This window comes from Belonocnema kinseyi, chromosome 5 (genome assembly GCF_010883055.1).
Source record: "Belonocnema kinseyi isolate 2016_QV_RU_SX_M_011 chromosome 5, B_treatae_v1, whole genome shotgun sequence".
NCBI classification, from domain to species: Eukaryota; Metazoa; Arthropoda; class Insecta; order Hymenoptera; family Cynipidae; genus Belonocnema; species Belonocnema kinseyi.
The window spans coordinates 78,313,455-78,334,441 of record NC_046661.1 but is presented as its reverse complement, the minus strand read 5'-3'; the positions used below and the strand labels follow the sequence as shown (position 1 = coordinate 78,334,441).

At 23.6% G+C, this 20,987-nt stretch overlaps 1 protein-coding gene across 4 annotated transcripts in view; it reads left to right on the top strand.

Annotated features, from left to right (window-relative positions):
• LOC117173071 (lysophospholipid acyltransferase 2) overlaps positions 1-20,987 on the top strand; it is a 63,960-nt gene that overhangs the window by 37,673 nt on the left and 5,300 nt on the right. For all 4 annotated transcript variants that reach the window (XM_033361451.1, XM_033361454.1, XM_033361453.1 and 1 more), the window contains exons 3-9: positions 1,872-1,949; positions 2,123-2,214; positions 5,815-5,926; positions 9,559-9,694; positions 10,031-10,172; positions 16,240-16,445; positions 20,083-20,280. In XM_033361451.1, coding sequence (XP_033217342.1) covers positions 1,872-1,949; positions 2,123-2,214; positions 5,815-5,926; positions 9,559-9,694; positions 10,031-10,172; positions 16,240-16,445; positions 20,083-20,280 — 964 coding nt within the window. The remainder of the gene's footprint in view (positions 1-1,871; positions 1,950-2,122; positions 2,215-5,814; positions 5,927-9,558; positions 9,695-10,030; positions 10,173-16,239; positions 16,446-20,082; positions 20,281-20,987) is intronic.

Here is a 20,987-nt window from a genome sequence, read left to right as displayed (position 1 = left end):
AAAATTATTATTTTTTGCAAAAATCTCCTACAGTGACTCTAGAATTCTAGATAGTTTTGTCACTTTTTCTTAAATTTCCCACGTCTTATCAACTTTTCACTTACGTCGAGGTAATAATTTATGCAATTTAACAAACATAATTATTTAAACAAATGATTATTTATAACTATCTTCTGTAATAATGCTCGATAGTTGCGTTTTATCCTGAAATTTTTAACTTTTTGTTCATTTTTTACCTAATGAGATAATAATTAATTCAAGTTAACAAACATAATTGCTTAAACAATTTATTATTGTTTATAACTATCTTCTCTTAACGAAACGCTAGAGGTTTGTAGGTTTTTCTGAAATATTCAGTTTTTTTTACTTCTTAGCTAGGAAAAAATAATAGATATTATTATTAATATCAATCTAAACAAAAATGTTCTCAGTAACTACTTCCGGGAAAATTTTCATTTAATATGATCAATACAGAAAATTTGAATAATCTTTCAAATATGTGTTTTTATTTCAGTAAAAACATATTCACAAAAAGAGAGATTATTTAAAAAATTATTTCTCTAATGTTTATTTATTAATTGTTCATAACTAAAAAGCCAAAGCAAATGAAAAAACCAGAACAAATTGCAAGTTTCTAGCATTACTCAAAGAGAGTATTATGAAAAATAATTATAAATTGTTATAACATTGATGTTTATTAACGTGAATTATTATTACCTCATTCTAATTGGAAATTTGAAAATAAGTTTGAAAACTCTAAAAAAACAAAGACTTTATAACAATTATCTAAAAAAACATGTATAAACAATGATGAATTGTTTAAACATCTAATTATCAGTTGATACATTCTTTTTTTTTTATTCGAAATTTTTAAAAACATTTACTCTTGGTCCAAACTGCCAGTGAAACATAATAAAAGAATTAAATATTTTTTTAAAAATGTTGCCTAATTTAGAATTCTTTTTAAATGTGCAAAAAACATTTTTTTAAAAGAATAATATGCACAAATTTTGGAAAAAGTTAAATATGTTAAAGCTGGAATTTCTTATGCTTCATTTAAAGGAACATGTTACAGCTTTGCTTTTTCCGAAAAAATCTTTTATCTTATTTTAGGATTTTTTGTTGTTGCAATTTTCAAATGTTTAAACACTACGAAGAAAATTTGTCATGAAAGAAAATTAAGAAAATGTTTCTTTGGTTCAAGCTGAAGAAACTTCAGTCTCAACATTTTCGACTTTTAAAAAAAAAGTTTGCATTTACAGAAGATATTAATCTGTTTAAAAAATGTGTTTATTTTATTTTTTACTTTTTTCTTACCAACCCACACATTTTTTTTCCTCAGTTCAACGATTCATTTCAATCAACGAATTTACGTGTTGATCACACTTTATTAGTTCTGCAGTTTTTAATATTTTAATTTTCATCAATTTCAAATTAGAAGACGAAATTATAAATTCAGTTTTTACTTGATTTAAATGCTTCTTAATTTAAGACACTTTCAAATAATTTTAAGAACCTTTGAATTGACTTAAAAACAACAAATTGAAAAGCTTTTGTTTTTTAAATTTATTTATAGCATTCCATTTTTAAATTGTTATACAAATTGATATTAAATTTAAAGTTTTCTTTTTAAATTTTGATGTTTCTGATTTTCGGGCTCTTTAATTTTTAAATCCATTCATTTGAGATGGTTTCAAATTATTTGAAGAAAATTTGTATTTATTTGAAAACTACCTAATTGAAAAACAACACAAATTTCAAATCCTTTTGAATTTCGGACGCTTTAAATTTGAAAGGCGTGCAAAATGTACTAAACTTTTTTTTATTTTCAATATGATTTTTTTTTAAATGTTTAATATTCAACTTGACAGGCAGGCGTTCCATTTGGCAGGTCTTCCGGCACTATGTTATATAGCGATGAGAACGTTGGATCCAAAAATAATGCAAAGGTGACATTTTGATGATTTATTATTTATTTATCGATTTATTATCAGATTTTTATTTATTAGTTACTTTTTTCCATTTATTTCAGATAAAAAATTGAATTTTTATTAAAGTAATGAACAAACTAAAATGATTGAATTTCTAATATTTCTTATATTTAAACCGATTTGTTTTTCAGATTTGTTCTTGCGATAGCGTTGATCTATCTCTCCTGCATTCATTTGCATCGCCAGGTTTACGACTGTGGGACATACTCACTCGACATCACAGGTACGTTTTTATTAAATAAAAATTCAATAAAAAATGAGTAAAGTTTTTGTTATAAAAACAATGCAAATAATCGAGAAAAAACTTTAATTTAAATTTTAAAACCTTTTAAACTTTGAAAGTCAAATTTTGAATGTTCATAATTATGTTAAATAAAATTAACAGATTTTATAATGAAATAGGTCTTAATCCCCGATTTTTTTTTGTATTTCGAAGCTTTCGAAGGTCACGGCATACTTACCAGATTCCTATCTTACCAACATTTTTTTTTAAATTCACGACTACAAGACAAGAAATGAGATATTCAGTTGGAAATTTGAGAAATTAAATAAAAGGCACTGAGCAGGGGTTCTAGGCCTCTTTTCCCCTTGAAAAAAAAGAATTGCTCTTTTTCCAAAAAACTTCCCCTTTTTCTGTTTTGTTTTTGTTTGTTGAAAATTGAATTTGTTAAAAATTCAACAATGTTGTGAAAAAGCCATTTTTTGGTTGAAAATTCAACTATTTTTCTTAAAGTTCTATTATGATTTGTTAAACATTAATTTCATTGGTTTAAAATGTAATTTTTTAACTAATTAAAATTTAAAAATTAGTCTTATTTGATAATTCAACTCTTTGTTCAAAACTCGATCCTTTGATTTGAAATTTTAATTCTTGCGGTGGAAGTTTGAGCTTTTCTGGTTAAAAATGCAATTTTTTATGTAAAAAATCGTCTTTCTTTGTTGCCTTCATTTGTTTTTATTTAAAATTTAAAAAAAAATTTGATTAAAATATCAACTACTACATTTTTCATTGAAAGTTAATTTTTATGAACAAGAATTTAACTATTCCATTTTTTGTTGAAAATGGATTGTTTTTAGGTGATTTTTGGATGAAAAATCATATTTTCGGGTTAAAAATTCAACTTTCTTTGTAGAGAGTTTAAATTTTGGTCTTGTGGTACAAACTTAAGATTTTTTGGTTTAACCCTCAAAGTACATGCATGGTAAAAATCACGGTAAAGTGCATCGTGAATGTTCCACACCCAGCGTATTTAATTATGTATTGTTTAACCCCTATTGAATATTTTGTCACAATAAAATTATTCGATATAGTTTAAGGTATCTTTCATCAGGCAGAGTTGATTTTATAGCCATTTATTTATTTTAAGTTTATTTAAAAAAATTATTGTAAAAAAGAAGTGAAAAAAGTTTTTTTTTTTTTACTTAAAAAATCAATAATAATTGAAAAAAGAGACATGTATAGCCGTATTTTAACAATTATATTTTATTCAACACATCTACAGTCTGCTCTCGTATGACGCGCTGGCGTAAGTTATAAGCCATCTACAAAGTAAAAAAGTATGAAATAGTCAAAAAAAATTATTATTTCACTTCATGTGATATACTTACATTAGAGAGTAAACAAAAATCAATAAAATTACAAAAAAAATTTGCTCAAAAATTACTTTTTTACTCACTCAGTGCACACTGGGTGTTCGATACCCCACTATTTTTTACCTCCACTTTCCGCTAGTAGACTGACGCTAGGTGGCGACACTTACTCAATTTTTTCGAATTAAATATGGTTTATAAGAGTTTGAAAATTTCTTGGGGTGTTAGTCATCCACAACAATGCACATTTTGATAAGAAGTTATTTTTATTGTTTGAAAATTTATTTTTTATATGACTTTTTGCTGGAAAATAAATACTTGTGTTTTAAAAATTAGACGGTTTTATAGAAAAATTGGCTTTTTGGCATAAAAATCGAAGAATTGGTTGAAATTTATTTTCTATTTTGACTGAAAAATCTTTTTTGATTAAAAATGCAACTTTTTTGTTTAAAAAATCGCCTTTTCGATATTAATATCCATCTGTTTCGGTACAAGTTCTAGCTGTTTTGGATAAAATGCCATTTTTTTATTAAAAAATCATCTGTTACGTTTGAAGCAAACTGACTTTTATTCAAAATGAAAGTAATTTTTTATTGAAAAGTCAACCATTGCTTTCTTCATTGAGAATTTATCTTTTTGTCTGAAAACTAAACTACTTGGTTAAAATTTTATCTACTTTGTTAAAAATACATTTTATTGGTTAAAGTTTTAATTATTTTGTTGGAAATTCGTTTAAAAAATTTTTTTCAACGAAAATTCATTTTTATAACTGGAAATTTAGCTATTTTTTTGTTGAGAACTCATCCTTTTTAATGGACTTCAACTGTTTATTTATAATTTAAAATTAAAATCATTTTTGGTTGAAATGTCAACTATTACACGTTTTGTAGAGAATTCATCTTTTTTTTATTGAAAATGAAATTACTTGGTTAAAAGTTGAATTATATTTTGTTAAAAATTAATTTTATCATTTGAGGATTTAATAATTTAGTTGAAAATTGATTGATTGATCCATTGTGGCGAAGGAATTCAAGAATTTGGTTGACACATTTGCTCTTCTAATTAAGAAATCCTTGTTGGTTGCAAACTCAACTCTTGTTGAAAATTCTTATTTTCAGTTTGAAAATTCTCCTCTTTTATTAGAAATTTGATGGTTTTTGGTCTAATTCAACTTTTTTTATTTTTAATTAAAATGTTTTTAGTTCAAATATGAACTATCACATTTTTTTAGAATTGATCTTTTTTGATAAAATTCATCTGTTTTTTATTTAAAATCAAATTCATTTTTGGTTCAAATATCAATTATTATATTCAACTATTAAATTAAAAAACAACTTTGTAGGTTGACAATCTAACTATTTGGTTAAAACTTCCATTATTTTTTTCAAAGTTGCATTATTTTGTTAAATTTCAATTCCTTTGTTGTACATTCATCTTTTCAGGAACAAAATTCATCCTTCTGAATTAAAAGTTAAATTGCTTTATAAAAAATTGCCTTTTTGGCCTAAAAATTTAACTATTTGGTTCAAAATGCAACTTTCTTTATTTGACGTTTAATTCTGTTCTTGAAAATTCATCTTTTTTTGTTAATACATCAGCTATTTCATTGAATATTCAATTCTTTTGTTCATAATTCAGCTATATTGTTAAAAAATAATATTTTTTTTATCGAAAACCATTGTTTTATTGAAAATTTCTTTTTTTTTGTATTGAAGATTCACCTTTTTTTGGCATAAACATTCATGTTTGAAAGTCACATTTATGAGTTGAAAATTCAACTATTTGTTTGAAAAATCATCATGGTTCCAATTTTTTTAGAATTGCAAAAATTTGTTTGTAATTCTAAAAATGTTGGTAAGATAGGAATCGGGTAAGTACGACTTGGCCTTAATTTGAAATTTCACCAATTGAAGGATAGGTATTAAATACAAAGGTATTTTAAATTTAAAACTAACAAATTAATTAAAAACAATTTTAATAAATTAATTAAATAAATAATTATTTAAAATACATAAATCAAAATAATTTAAATCAATTATTTTAAACTAATTTTTCTTTCCTCTTTTTTTTATTTTTGTACAGCCATTTTTTTAAGGAGGATCTTTTTTAAATTACAATAAGATAATTTTATGGTGGTTATCAAAATTGATTCTTTGGACTCTTGGTTTTATTTTTCGAAATTCTATTCATTAACTTGATTATTGGACGCTAAATAGGATTTAAAATTTTACAGGCCCTCTTATGGTGATTACTCAAAAAGTTACAAGTCTTGCTTATAGTGTTCACGATGGCTTGACTCGCAGGGAAGAGGAACTCACACCCACACAACGTCATCAAGCCGTAAAGTAAGTTAATTTTTTTTTAAATTTTATTTTTACATTTTCAGTATTTTAAAATAAAAATAAAATTAAGGCCTTGTAATACTTATCAGATCCCTATTTTGCCGGGGCCGAGTTCTGCGAAAATTTAAATTTAATAAATAAAAAATAGCTTTTATTAAAACAAATTATAATAAAAAGTTTACACTTCATTTGTGAAATGAAGTTAAAGAGTAAGTCCTTCATTTACGTTTTTTGATCAAATTCTTGATTTTTCTTACCAAATAGTAGAATTTTCAACTAATAAAGATACATTTTTAACCAAAACTGCAACTGTTTAATTTTCAAAAGAAAATGGAATAGTTGAATAGTTGAATTTTTAGCCATAGATGAATTTTCACTAAGTTAATGAATCTTTAACCAAAAATACTACTTCCCAAAAGAATAGTATAACTTTGACTAAATAAAGATGAATTTCCAACGACAAATTGAATAGTGAATATTTCTACCCAAAAATATTTTAATAATAAATCAAGTTTAATTTAAACAAAAAAGATGAATAAAAAAACAACTAATTTTTACGTTGAAAAATTAAATATAAACTAAAATGTTCGAGAAAGTAGTTAATTTTTTATCGAAAGAAATTAATTTTAAAAATGAAAAAGGACAAGAGGATGAATTTCTACCAAAAAGTCGAATTTAAAAAAAAATTCAAACAAAATCATTAAATTTCTTTAAAATATTAGATTTTTTAACCAATGAAATGAATTTTTTAAAAGAAGAATCAATTTTCAAACACATAGTTTATTTTAAACAAAAGAGATGAATCTTCAAAAACAACATAAAATCTAATATTTAATATTTCAACAAAAAAGTATTTTAAATTAAAAGCCGTTGAATTGAACCAAAAAGGACGAATTTTTAACAAAGCATGTAATTTTCCATTGTACGAATTAACTGTAAACTTTTATCAATAATTTTTATAGAGGCAGCTATTTTTCACGAATTATAGTTAAATTTTCGCAGTATTCAGAAAAATTCAAATTTTATATATGAAAAAAAAGCTTTTTTCAAACAAATTATTAATAAAAGTTTATAATTCATACGTAAAATAGTATTATTACTCACTGAAAGAACTTTTTATAGTACATTTTCTGAAAAGTTTGTCATTTTTATAGCCAAAACTAGAGTTCCTTTAGGGAGAGTTGTGTCACCACTTACTCCGCTCTTGATTGGTGCCGCAAAAGTGAAATCGGATGTTTTGAAATTGGCGCGACTTTCAAGTCAAATTTAATGTTCAGGCACTGATAGAATAGTAAATAAATACAATAAAAATAATAATGCAGGTGTAATAATGAAGAATGTTTGAAAAGTGAAAAATCTTTATTTATACACACTTTTAAAACAAAATACTATTATTTAAGACTGTTTGATGAAGGCTGTAAAATCTAATAGATAGTAAGTAGAATAACAATAATAACAATTTGGATTTGCTTATTGAAAATTAATAAAATGTAAAAAAATTTGTTTATGATATGAATTTTTACAATATTAATTGGCTAAATCAAATTTTGTACTACAAATTTTTAATTTTTACGAATAAAAATTAAAATGGGATAAAACATGAGGAAAAATGTCTAATTGTATTGTTTGTGAAGTAAAGTAAAGAAATTGAATTCTGAGGTTAAGGCCTTTTCTTCAATTTTGATTAAATTATTTCGAATAAAAATAAATTTAATTCAATCATAGAGAAGACCAAAATAAAGATCACATTAAAGTAATATTTTTTAAACCAGAGTTGACTAATCAGAAATAAAAGAAGTTTTTTAGGAGGTTAAAAAACTTTTTTTACAATAGGTATATGTAAAGTTGTCTTAGCCCTAAAAACTTGTTTTCAAATAAGTCTTTTTCAGAACAATAGGTCAAAAGTAAGAGAGGATTTATGATACAACTAAAATGTAAATTACATGAATAAAGTAGAAAAGTTTTTACTGCTGATTTTTTGGAATTGTATTTCAATTAAAAAATGTTTAATTATAGAATAAATATCACTGAGAATTCATGCTGCAGGCGAACGTTCATTCGAAATTACATTTCAAATTTATACATTATACTATAAAAGTAATAATTGAAGACAAATTTCAGTTAAAAAATGAAGATAATTCGTTTTTCTTTCAAGTTTAGAACTCTAAGAACCCACATATAAATTCTTATTAGTAAGTTATGTACATAGACATGCTTTTGCTAGCATATTTCTGAGACGAAAGAGCTATTTGCTCTTTTGTTTCTTCTCTTTATCTTTTGGCTGAAAATTAATCTTTTTTGTTGAAAGAAAGCATGTCTAAGTTGAAAATGTAAATAATTTTTTTAAATTCATTTTTCTTTACTTGAAAATTGATCTTTTTAATTGAAAATTTAACTGTGTGTTTGAAAATTGACTTTTTATAGAAAAGTTCGTTGTTACAAAATTTATCTACTTTGTTAAAAATATTTTTTTGTGTTTAAAAATTCATTTTTAAGTTGGAAACTCGACTTTTTGGTAGAAAATTAATTTTATTGTTTGAAACTTAATTTTTTTCACTGAAAATCGAATTATTTCATTTTTGGATAATTTTTTTATTTGTAAAATTCATTTCTTTTAATCAAAATGGAATTATTTTATTGGATAATTTTTAAAATGAATTGTTCAACTTGAAAATTAAGTATATTGCATTCAAATTTAGTTTTTTTTTTTGTTTAAATTCAAATGTGTTTTAATTAATATAAACATTTTTGTTCGAATATCAACTATTCAATTTTTCGTTGAAGATTCATCTTTTTTGGGTTTGGTTCAAAGTTATACTACTTTGCTAAGAAGTTATTTCTTTTTTTGCAAATTGTATATATTGTTGGAAATTAAATTATTTCTCTCTGAAAATGTCATTATTCCATTTTTTATTGAAATTAATTTTTTTAGTGGAAATTTGAACAATTTGGTTGAAAATTCTCTTTCTTTTAATAAAAAAATTACCTTTTTTTTAGTCAGAATTTCAAATATTTAGCTGGGAACTTCTGAACTTTTGTTGAAAATTTCTCTTTCTAGTAGAAACTTTATCTCTCTTCTAAAAACTTATTATTTTTGTTGAAAATTGAATTATTTCATTTTTGGTTAAAAAGTGAACTATGCCATTTTTAGTACAAAATTTATCTTTACATGTTGAAAATTCTACTATTTGGTAAGAAAAATAGAGAATGTTATCAAAACATTTATATTAATTTTTTCTGTTGACACTGAATGCTATACTCTTTTACTTTATTTTACAAAAGAACGATAAACGTTTATTAATAAATAATTTGCATAAAAAAGCTATTTTTGATTTATTAAGTTTAAATTAAAAGAAAATTCATTTTTGGAAATTTGATATCCATTTTTAGTAATTGAGGACCATACGAACGTTCTTTTGTGCTGTTTAATTAATTTCCAAAATTTTCAACTTGATAGCCCAATTCGTGTAGAATTGAGTTGTTGGAAAAACATGTCGGTAAGGAAGAAATCGATAAAGTATTATACATAGCCTTAAATATATAAAAATAACTAAAAACTAATAATAATCAAATAAATAATTATGCTCTGATCATGAGTATTAAAAAATAAATAATAAAATGCACTTAATTTGCAGCAAAATGCCAACGATTTTCGAATACTTCAGCTACGTCTTCCATTTCCAGGCTTTGATGGCCGGCCCAATAATTTTTTATCGTGATTACATCGACTTTATTCATGGTCACCGAATCCTCGAAGCACAGTCGCTGACAGTAATTATCTCCATTAAATTTTTTGTTTAAGGCCATCTCACACTACCCTATTCCTACCTTACCGACATTTTTTCGCAACAACTTACGCCTATAGACTAGTTAAGATATCGAAAAAAAATTTCTGAAGTTAAATATATTTACTAAAGAACATTTGCGCATTCCTGGATTTTAAAAATTACAAAAAGAATTGATTTTTGGGTTATTTTTGGAATTCGAAAATCTTAAGGCGCGTTATTGCAAAACAAATGTCGGCAAGGTAGGAATCGGGTAAGTATTGCATGGCCTGAGGCCAAAAAAGTTCAACTTCCTCGAATAAAATAATTTTTTCTTTATCAGGGACACTATGAGAACAAATCAAACGAAATTGTGATAGAGCCTTCACCAGGATTGGTAGTTGTGAAAAAAGTACTTTCGAGTATAGTCTGTGCTGTAATATACATCACTCTTATTCCTTCGTATCCTATTGAAAAAGTGAAAGGTTTGTGCGAAAATATATTAAAATTTTCAAAATAATCAAGGGCCCGTACTTAAATTACGTAACATATCATTGATTTGCTTGAAGATTTTACAAAAGTTCAATTTGAAGCAAATAGTTGAAATTTCGACCACGCTTTTAAAAAAAGAGAATTTTCAACTGAAAAAAGTCAATTTCAAGAAAATAGGTGATTTTTTAAACCGAAAATACGAATTTTCGACGAAAAAAAAAAGAATTTTCATCAGAAAAGTTAATTTTGAAACAAGCAGTCCAATTCTTGACAAAAAATATATATTTTCACAAAAGATGTTAATTTTCAAGCAAAAAGTTGAATTTTCTATAAAACAGTTGACTTTTCAACCAGAGATTGAGAATTTTTATCAAAAAGTACTAATCTTTATGCAAATAGTTGAATTTTCTACGTAATTGTTAAACTTCCAAGACAAAAGGACGAACTTTCTACAAAACGATTAAATTTTCAAGAAAAAAAAGGGAATTTTTAAACCGAAAGTACGAATTATCTCAAAGAATTGAATTTTAATCACGAAAATAAGAATTTTCAACATAACAGTTCATTTTCAAACAAACAGTTCAATTTTCGATTGAAATGTATATATATTTTAATTAAAAATTTTAATTTTTAACGAAATAATTGAATTTTCTATAAAAACGTTGAATTTTCAAAAAAAAATTTTAAGTAAATAATTAAAATTTCTACGTCATTTTTAAACTTCCAAGCCAAAAGGACAAAATTTCTACAAAATGATTTAATTTTCAACAAAAAAGTTAATTTTCAACTGAAGAAAAATAAATTTCAAGAAAATAGTTGAATTTTCATTCCGAAATTAAGAATTTTTACCATTAAAATTCATTTTCAAACAAACAGTTCAATTCTTGAACAAAAAGTATATATGTTCACCCAAAATGTTAATTTTGTACAAAGAATTGGAATTTTCTATTAAAGAATTGAATTTTTTACCCGGAAATCAGAATTTACAAAAAAATAATAATAATTTTTAAGTAAATAGGTCAATTTTCAACGTAATTGTTCAACTTTTAAGCGAAAAGACGAATTTTCTATAAAACGATTGAATTTTTGACAAAAAAGTTAATTTTCAACTGAAAAAAAATAATTTTCAAGAGAACAGGTGAATTTTCAGACCGAAAATACGAATTTTTATCCCGAAATTAAGAATTTTCATCAGAAAAGTTAATTTTCAAATGAACAGTTCAATTCTTGAACAAAAAAAAATATTTTCTACCCAAAACAGAGAGAGAGAGTTCATTTTGAAACAAAAATTGGAATTTTCTATTGAAAAGTTACATTTTCAACCTGAAAATGAGAATTTTCTACACAACAAAAAAATAATTTGCAAGTAAATAGATAAATTTTCTACATAATTGTTAAACTTTCAAGCGAAGAAAACGAATTTTTTACAAAATGATTGAATTTTCAATAAAAAAATTAATTTCAACTGGAAAAAAATAAATTTCAAGAAAACAGATGAATTCTTAAACCGAAAATACGAATTTTCTACAAAAAATTGAATTTTCATTACGAAAATAAAAATTTTCAACATAAAAGGTCGTTTTCAAACAAAAAATTGAAATTCTATGAAAACGTTGAATTTTCAACCCGAAAATGAGATTTTTTAACAAAAAAGAATAATCTTCAAGTAAATAGTTAAATTTTCTACGGTATTGTTAAACTTTTAGGCAAAAGACGAATTTTCTACAAAACGATTGAATTTTCAACAATAAAGGTAATTTTCATTTGGAAAAAAATAAATTTCAACAAAACAGATGAATTTTCAAACTGAAAATACGAATAAAAAAAAAATTAAATTTTCATCCCGAAAATAAGAATTTTCATCAGAAAAGTTCATTTTCAAACAAGCAGTTCAATTCTGGGACAAAAAAAAAGATATTTTTACCCAAAATGTTAATTTTGGACCAAAAATGGGAATTTTATATAAAACAGTTGAATTTTTAACCCGACAATGAGGATTTTTAACAAAAAATAATAATCTTAAAGTAAATAGTTAAATTTTCTACGTTATTGTTAAACTCTCAAGCCAAAAAGACAAATTTTCTACAAAAAATATTCATTTTTTAACTTTAAAATATGAGTTTTCAACAAAAAGTTCACTTTGAAACAAATTGTTGGATTCTTGACGAAAAAATATGAATTTTCAACAAGAAGGTTCATTTTCAACCAAATAATTGAATTTTCTACCAAAATGGTTGATTTTTTTCTAAAATAGTTGAATTAAAAAAAAAAAGAAATAATTTTTAACCAAACAGTTTCATTATAACCATTTTGTTGGATTCTTAATAAAAAACGAACATTTAACAAAGTAGATGCATCTTTAACCAAATAGTTTTAATGTTCATGCCAAAAAAGAGAACTTGTTTAGAAGATAGTTCAATTTAAAAAAAGAGTTAATTTTCAATTTAAAGAAATGATTTTTCTACCATAAAAAAGAAGTTTTCTACCAAAGAGGATGAATTTTATTAATTCTGTTCACATTTAGAAAACAAACAAGAAAAACAGGAAAGGAGAAGTTTCTTCAAAACGGGGAAAAGACAAATAAGGGAGCGTGAAGAATGTAATTAAATGTGAAATTAATATATTTTAAACGCTTTCGACTTGAAAATGTTTAACTGTCAAGGCTTGCAATTTGAAAGAAATTATGGTTTTGAATTTAAATTTTAAAAGTTTTATTGTGATTAAAAGCTAAACTAAGTATAGCAAACTTTAATCAAAACGGACAAAAGTCGAATTTTTTCAAAAAAGTCGCACAATTCCTGTCCTAATATTATTTGAACCAATTATCAAAGGAAATAAAAAAATATTTGTAAAAAAAGTTTCATTTTTTCCGAAATAATAACAAATTAGTGTAATCACTCAAATAAGTGTCAAATAGTGTCAATAGTGTGGTGAATCCGAGATCTGGGATAAGAGGCCGTACATAAATTATCTTCTAGGTTATAAATTTTATTATTTGCTAGAAAATTTAACAATTTTATAAAAAAGACATCTTTTTTGGTTACAAATTTAATTGTTTTTTTTTTAAATTCGTCTTTATAGATTAAAAATTCAACTTTTTTAGTAGAACAAATGAAATAAAACTATTTTTTCTGAAAATTTGTCTTTTTGATTTAAAAGTTAATTTTTTTTTTAGTAGAATCTTGGATAAAATTGCAACTTTTTTATTGTACCTATTTCGTAGAAAATATACTTTTTCATTAAATTTAGCTTTTTGGGTTTGAAAAGAGAAGTGAGATCTTTTCTGGATGAAAATCAATTAATGTTTTGGAATTTAAAAAAATTAAAATTCATCCGTCTTAAGAGAAATTTCATCCTTCTTGGATAAAAATGCAACTGCTTAGTTGAAAATTAATCTATTTTGTAAAAAAGTCATGCTTTTTGGTTGAAAAAGTTACTGTTTTGTTGAAAAAGTTACCATTTCGTTGAAAGTTGTCTTTTTGTTTAAAATTTATATTTTGGCGGTGAAAAATGAATTGAGATCTTTTTTTCATGGAAGCTCAACTTAAAAAAATTACCATTATTTAATACAAATTCCTCTGTTTTAGAACAAATTCCGCCTTTCGTGGATGAAACTAAAATTGCAACTGTTTGGTATAGAATTCTACTATTTTGTTAAAAACTCTTTCTTTTCGGTTAAAAAATTCTTCTTTTTGGGTTGAAAATTAAATTTTTTTCGTAGAAACTTATTCTTTGTTAAAAAATTCATATTTTTATAATTTTGATTTAAAATTAAAATCGTTTTTGGTTACAATATCAGCTATTAGATTCAACTATTTGGTTAAAAAAAAAACTTTTTGGGTTGAAAATCTAACTATTTGTTTAAAACTTCAACTATTTTGTTGAAAATTTATTTATTTTGTTAAATTTCAACTGTTTTGTTGAACATTTCATTTTTTAAGGAATAAAATTCGTCCTGTTCAATTGAAAATTCAATTTCTTTGTAAAAAAATGGTCTTTTTGACATAAACATTGAACTACTTGTTTAAAACTGGAACATTTTTTGGATGAGGCTTAATTTTCTTATTGAAAACTCATATTTTTTGGCTGCTACATCAACTATTTTGTTGAAAATGCAATCATTTTTTGATAATTCAAATATATTGTTAAAAAGTACTATTTTTCGTCTAAAACTCAACTGCTTTGTTTAAAAATTCATATTATTTTATTAAACAGTCATACTTTTTGGTTGAAAAATCTACTGTTTTGTTGAAAATGTATTTTTTTTGTTTTAATTTATATTTTGTTGTTGAAAAACTGTTTTTTATATAAAATAAAAACATTTTTGCGTAAAATATCAATTATTATATTTTTCGACGAAAATTAATCTTTTTTCTTTTTTCATCTTTTTTTCATTTAAAATTTAAATCTTTCTTGATTGCAGTATCACATATTACATTCTAAGTTGAGAATTCATTTTGTAATGGATAATTTCACTACATAATTTTTATTAAAAATTGATATATTTTGTTACCAAATAAAAATGAAGAAGATTCATCATTTCAGTCGGAAAAAACAGCTCATATTTTATGTTAAAAACTCCACTTTTCGGTTAAAAATTAACCTGTAAAAAAATTAATCTACTTTGGTAGAAACTTCATCCTTTTTAGTTAAAAATGCATTTTAAAAAATCTAGTTTGGTTGAGGATTTAACTATTTCCTTAAAAAATTATCTTTTTTGTTTTAAATATCAAATGTTTAATTTAACGTAAGAATTAATTTTTTTAAAATAAAATTTTACTACTTCGATAGACATTCAACAATTTAATTTTTTGTTGAAAATTGGTCTTTTTTAGTTATTTTTTCCGTTGAAGATTCATAATTTTAGTTAAAAATTCAACTATTTTGTTAAAAATTCGTCTTTTCTGGTCGAATACAACTGCTTTTTTTTATATAACATAAGAATGTTTTATGGTTTCAATATCAATTATTACAGTTTTCGAGGAAAATTCATCTTGTTTTTTTTTTAATTCAACTACATATTTGGTTAAAAATTCACCTGTTTCTTAAAATTAATCTTAAACAAAAATAAGTCAAGCTTGGTTGGGAATTCAACTATTTTGTTGAAAATTGATTTTTTTGTTGTTAAAATATCAGATTACATTTTTCGTTAAGAATTTTTAAAACTGATATTTTTTAATGTTAAGCTATTTCGTTAAATATTTATTTTTTTCTGTTGAAGATTCATGATTTTAATTGAAAATTGAACTATTGCTTGATTGAAAATTCAACTAGTTTTTGGAAATTCGTATTTTCTGGTTGAATCCTGTTTTTGATATAAATTAAAATATTTTTTATTTCAAATATTAATTGCATTTTTCGTTGAGAATTCATCTTTTTTTTGGAAAATTCTACTAGTTGGTTGAAAATTGATGTATTTTAAAAATAATTTATATTTTGGGGTTTCAATTTCAGCTGTTTTTTTGTTGTTAGTAATTCAAATATTTTATTAAAAATCTAATTATTTTTGGAAAATTTAACTATTTTGTTAAAGATATCATTTTTGGTAAAAAATTCAACTATATTTTTAAAACTTCATCCTTTTAGATTGAAAATTAATTTTTCTTGATTGAAAATTTATATTTCTTTTTGGTTAAATCTTTAACTGCTTTTGGGAAAATTTGTCTCTTTTGCAGACAAGTTGATCTAATAAGTTGTTATTACAACTGTTTGGTTGAAAATCCGTCTTTTTGGGTTGAAAATTCTTCTCTTTGGATATAAAATCTTTTTTGGTTCAAAATTAACTATTTTGTTGAAAATGCAATCAATTTTGGCTTGAAGGCCTAACGGCGCAAATTCTCGAATTAAAAAAAATTAATCTTGGATATTGTTTGGAAATTTTTTTCTTTCGAGATATTTATTACGGTACAAACGTCCCTTATTGCTTTTCACTTTACTTCACAAATTTCCAATTGGATATCTCAATTTATGCGAATGTAAGTTGTTGCGGAAAAATGTCGGTAAAGTAGGAATCGGATAAATTATACATGGCCTTAAAACTAAAATTTATTTTTTCTCCAGATGACGAGTTTCTGAAGAACACATCGATATTTTACAAATTCTGGTACCTGACGATTTCCACAATGCTGGTTCGTTTTAAGTATTATCACGCCTGGATATTTGCAGATGCAATTTGTAACAATTCAGGACTTGGTTTCAATAGTTTCGATGAGAATAATAAACCTCGTTGGGATCATGTGTCTAACGTAGACGCCTTCAAATTTGAGGTAAGAATTTATTATAAACCTGCCTTTTATTTAATATTTTTTTAATATAAAAATACCGTAAGGGGCCGGCCAAAAAGTAATCTATTTTTGGATAATAATTCAGCGTTTTAGTTAAAAATTGAACAGTTCATTTTTAATTTGTTAAATATTTGTCTTTAAAACTCGTTTTTTTGTTGTTGTAAAGAGTTCATTTTTTTTAACTAAAAGTAAAATGGTTATTGGTTAAATATTTAACGTTTTTAGTTTAAAATGAATTGAAAATTTATGTATTTTGTTTTAAATTCGTACCTTTTTTTGTTAAAAATTAATATTTTGGATTTAAAATTCATTTTATTAGACGAAAATCCATCTATTTGATTGGAAATTAAAGAATTTGGTTGAAAATTGATTGGTTTTAGTTAAAATTTGAATAATTTTCCTAAAAATGTATGTATTTTGTTGTAATTTCTTTTCTTTCGGGAGAAATATAATAATGTAATCTCCTTGATTTCAAATTCATTTGAAAGTTTAACTATACTTTTTTATAAGTTCATCTTATTTTTTAAAGATCTTGGTTCAAAATAATTTTTTACTGAACATTTAGCTATTTCATTATTAGTAGAAAATTTATATATTTTATTGTAAATTCGATTTTTTTCTTAGAAAATTAATATTCTGGATTGAAAATTGAATTTCATGGTTTATAATTTAATTAAACTTGTTGAAAATTCATTCTTTTAGTTGAAGATATATTTATATATTTGATTGAAAATTAAAATATTTTGTTGAAAGATTTTTAAAACTATTTGTTTAAACGGAAAATTGATCTATTTTAGATAAATATTTAACAATGTTGCTGAACATTGATGTATTGAAAACTAAACTGTTTGGTTCAAATTTTTTTTGTATGAAAGTTTTTTTCCTTAACTTAAAATAGAGATATTTGATTATGGGTTGTAAACGGATAGTTTTTTTAGCTGAAAATTCAATAATTTGATAAAAAATTGATTTGTTTTGATATCATTTCTTTTCTTTCAGAAGAAATATAATCTTCATTTAAAATTTAGTTAAAATATGAACTGCTTTGTTAAAAATTTATTTTATTAGTTGAAGATCTTTGTTGAAAATGAAGTTTACTACTGAAAATTTATCTATTCCATTATTGGTTGAAGACTAAAAAATTAGGTTGAAAATTGATGTATTTTATTGTAAATTGGTGTTTTTCTTTTGTAGAAACTTAATATTCTAGATTGAAAATTTAATTAATTTGTTAAAAAATCATTATATTAGATAAATATCCATCTGCTCCGATGAAAATTAAACGGTTTTGGTGAAAAATCGTATTGTTTGTTGAATATTGTTTAGTTTAAAATTTAACTATTTTATTATTTGTTGAAAATTGATCGTTTTTAGTTGAAAATTCAAAAATTTTTGTGAAAAATATATTTATTTTGTTGAAATTTCTTTTCATTCAGGAGAAATAATTATGTATAATCCTATTGATGTTAAATTTATTCAAAAGTTGATCTACTTTGTTAAAAATTCATTTTATATTTTAAAGATTTTGGTTTAAAGTACATTTTTTGATTAAAAATTGAACTATTGTATTATTAGTTGAAAATTGATCAATCTTACCCTGAAATTTATGTACTTTATTGTAAATTTGTCTTTTTTGTATAAAATTAATCTTCGTGATTAAAATTTTTTCTTTGTTAAAAATTTCATTAAATTATTAAAAATTCAGCTTTTAGTTAAATATCCGTATATTCCCTTGAAATAGCCTTTTTTAAATTGTGTTAACAGAAAATTGAACTATACTGTTATTGGTCGAAAGTTGATCAATTTTAGTTAAAATTAAAAAATTTGGTTGAAAATTTATGTATTTTATCGTAAATTTTTTTTTAATAAAATTAATCTTCGTGATTTTAAATTCAATTGAAATTTGAACTACCTCATTAAAAATTCATTTAAGTAGACGAAGATCCACATTTTTTGTCCAATTTTGTTGTTGAAAATTAATATTTTTTTAACTGAAAACTGAAATATTTGATCATTGATTGAAAATCGATCATTTTTAACCTAAAAATTCAATAATTTTATTAAAAATTTATGTATTTTCTCATTTCTTTTCTCTTGGGAGAAACATGATCGCCTTGATAAAAAATTTATTTAAAAATTGAACTACTTTAATAAAATACATTTGATTAGTTGATGATATTTGTTGAAAATAAATTTTTGTACCGAAAATTTAACTATTTCATTATTCGTTACAAATTTTTAAAATTAATTGAAAATTTACGTATTTAGTTGTAAATTTGTATTTTTTGTTATAAAATTAATATTCTTCATTTCAAATTGAATTGAATTAAATTAAATTAACTAGTCTGTTATTAGCTTCAAAATTGATCAAAGTTAGTTAAAATACAATAATTTGCTTAAAATATGTATATTTTATTTGAAATTCGTACCTTTTAACAGCAAATTAATTTTCTTGAATAGAAATTCAAATTCTTGGTTCAAAATTGAAGTATTTTATTAAAAGTTAATTTTATTGGTTGCAGATCCATCTTCTTAGTCGAAAACTAAACTATTTGTTTAAAAATTGATTTTTTTTATGAAAGTTATTGAAAGTTTTTGAAAATTGATTTTTTCAGTTGAAAGTTAATTTTTTTAATTTTCCAGGAATTACATTTTTCGTAGAAAAACTTTGAATTATATTAGAAGATATTTTGAAGTTTTCTAAAGATTTTTAAATAATGTAAATCTTGAGTAGATTTTAACCATGTTTAAAGATGATTTTTTATTTTAAAAATGAATTTTAAGAAAAAATAGAGTAATATTTAAAAACATTTCAAATGATTTTCTAAATTTTCGAAGAAGAATGTAGACGATTTTAAAACGAAATTTCTCAATCTTGAAAGATTACAAAATTTTACAAAAAAAATCTGAAATATAATATAAATTTGAAAATATACAAAAATTATTTTTCATTAAACAAGATTACAGAACATTAAAAAGAAAATTCTTTTTTTAAGCTTTCGAACAAAAAATGTAGAAGCTCTTTAACCGTTTAAAAAAATGTATCGTCTTGCCAAAAAAAAAATCTAGATGATTTTAGGGCATTTGTTTTTATTTTGAAAATTCTTTCAAAATTTCAGGAATAATGTAAGTCAGATTAAAATGTAAATAGCTTTCAAGCTGATTTGATTTCTTTCTGAAATTTGGTAAATTTGGTTTTGTTAAAATTTCGTTTTTTTTTGTGGTTTGAAAATTCGTTTCTTTTGGTAGAAATTTAATCTTTTTTGGATAGAAATACAACGGTTTACTTAAAAAAATTAGTGTGTTTTGGGTGTAGATTCTATTGTTTTATTGAAAAATCGTCCTTCTTGTATGAATTAAACTCTTTTTGAATTAAAATTAAATCTTTTTTTAATGGGAATATTAACTGTGACACTTTTTTTTTTGAGAGAGAGAGAACAATATTTTTCGGTTGAAAATTCATGTTTTTTTCTTCTAAATTATTCTGTTTTCTTTTGAGGATTGTACAATTTTGTTGACAATTGTAATATCAAGGTTTTCTTAAAAATTTTAGGAATATTATATTAATATAACATTTAAAAATTAGTAAATGTAAAATAAATTTGTTCATATCTTTCAGACTGCTCTTAGCCTTAGAGATAGTATTGCAGCTTGGAACAAGGGAACAAATCGATGGTTAAGATCATTAGTTTATGAAAGAGTTCCTCGAAACAAAACCATTTACACTTACGCCTTGTCTGCCATTTGGCATGGATTTTATCCGGGTTACTACCTCACTTTTGCGAACGGATCATTTTTCACATTTGCAGCTCGAACCGTAAGAAAAATGTTTATAGTCTTTAATTTTTAGGATTAGGAAAAATACAAGTTTTTTTTTATTAAAAAAAATAAAAAATTCCTTAGTGATTTTTATTCAGTTTTCTAAATTTTCAACTCGATTCTTATTTCATGTGGATGTGAGTTCTTAAGAAAAAGTTTTCGCTAAGGTATTTAGGAATCTGATAAGCATTACATGGCCTAAGAAATTAATTTTTTTTCTGTTTAGAATATTAGAATTTGACAATTTGAAATTCAGAAGTTTTCAAAATTGTATAGCATCTGATTTTGAGCATTTGAAAATAAATAAATTATAATAAAGTCTTCGAAATTGAATATCTATATTAAAATTAAACAATTATAAATTTTAAGAATTAAGAATGTGTTAATTTTTTGTTTTGCTTATTGAAAATACTTCTAATGAAAGAAAATTAAAAATTTTGGAACCTTGAAACGTTTCGAATTGAATTTAAAGAATTTAAAATGGTATTAACCCTCAAACAGTACACTGGTGCGAATTCGCACCCGATTTTTTTCTCATTCCGTTTGGCATTTACTCAAGCACAACTGCAGCGGAGTATCTCCACGTATAGTCACGTATAGTCACGTCAAGTTAAAGCGTGGGTGGCTTTACTCGCAGTCGGTAAGGTGTATCGACATGATTTTGGTGTCAAAATATTAAGAAGAGCTCCCTCTTTCATGCTTTTT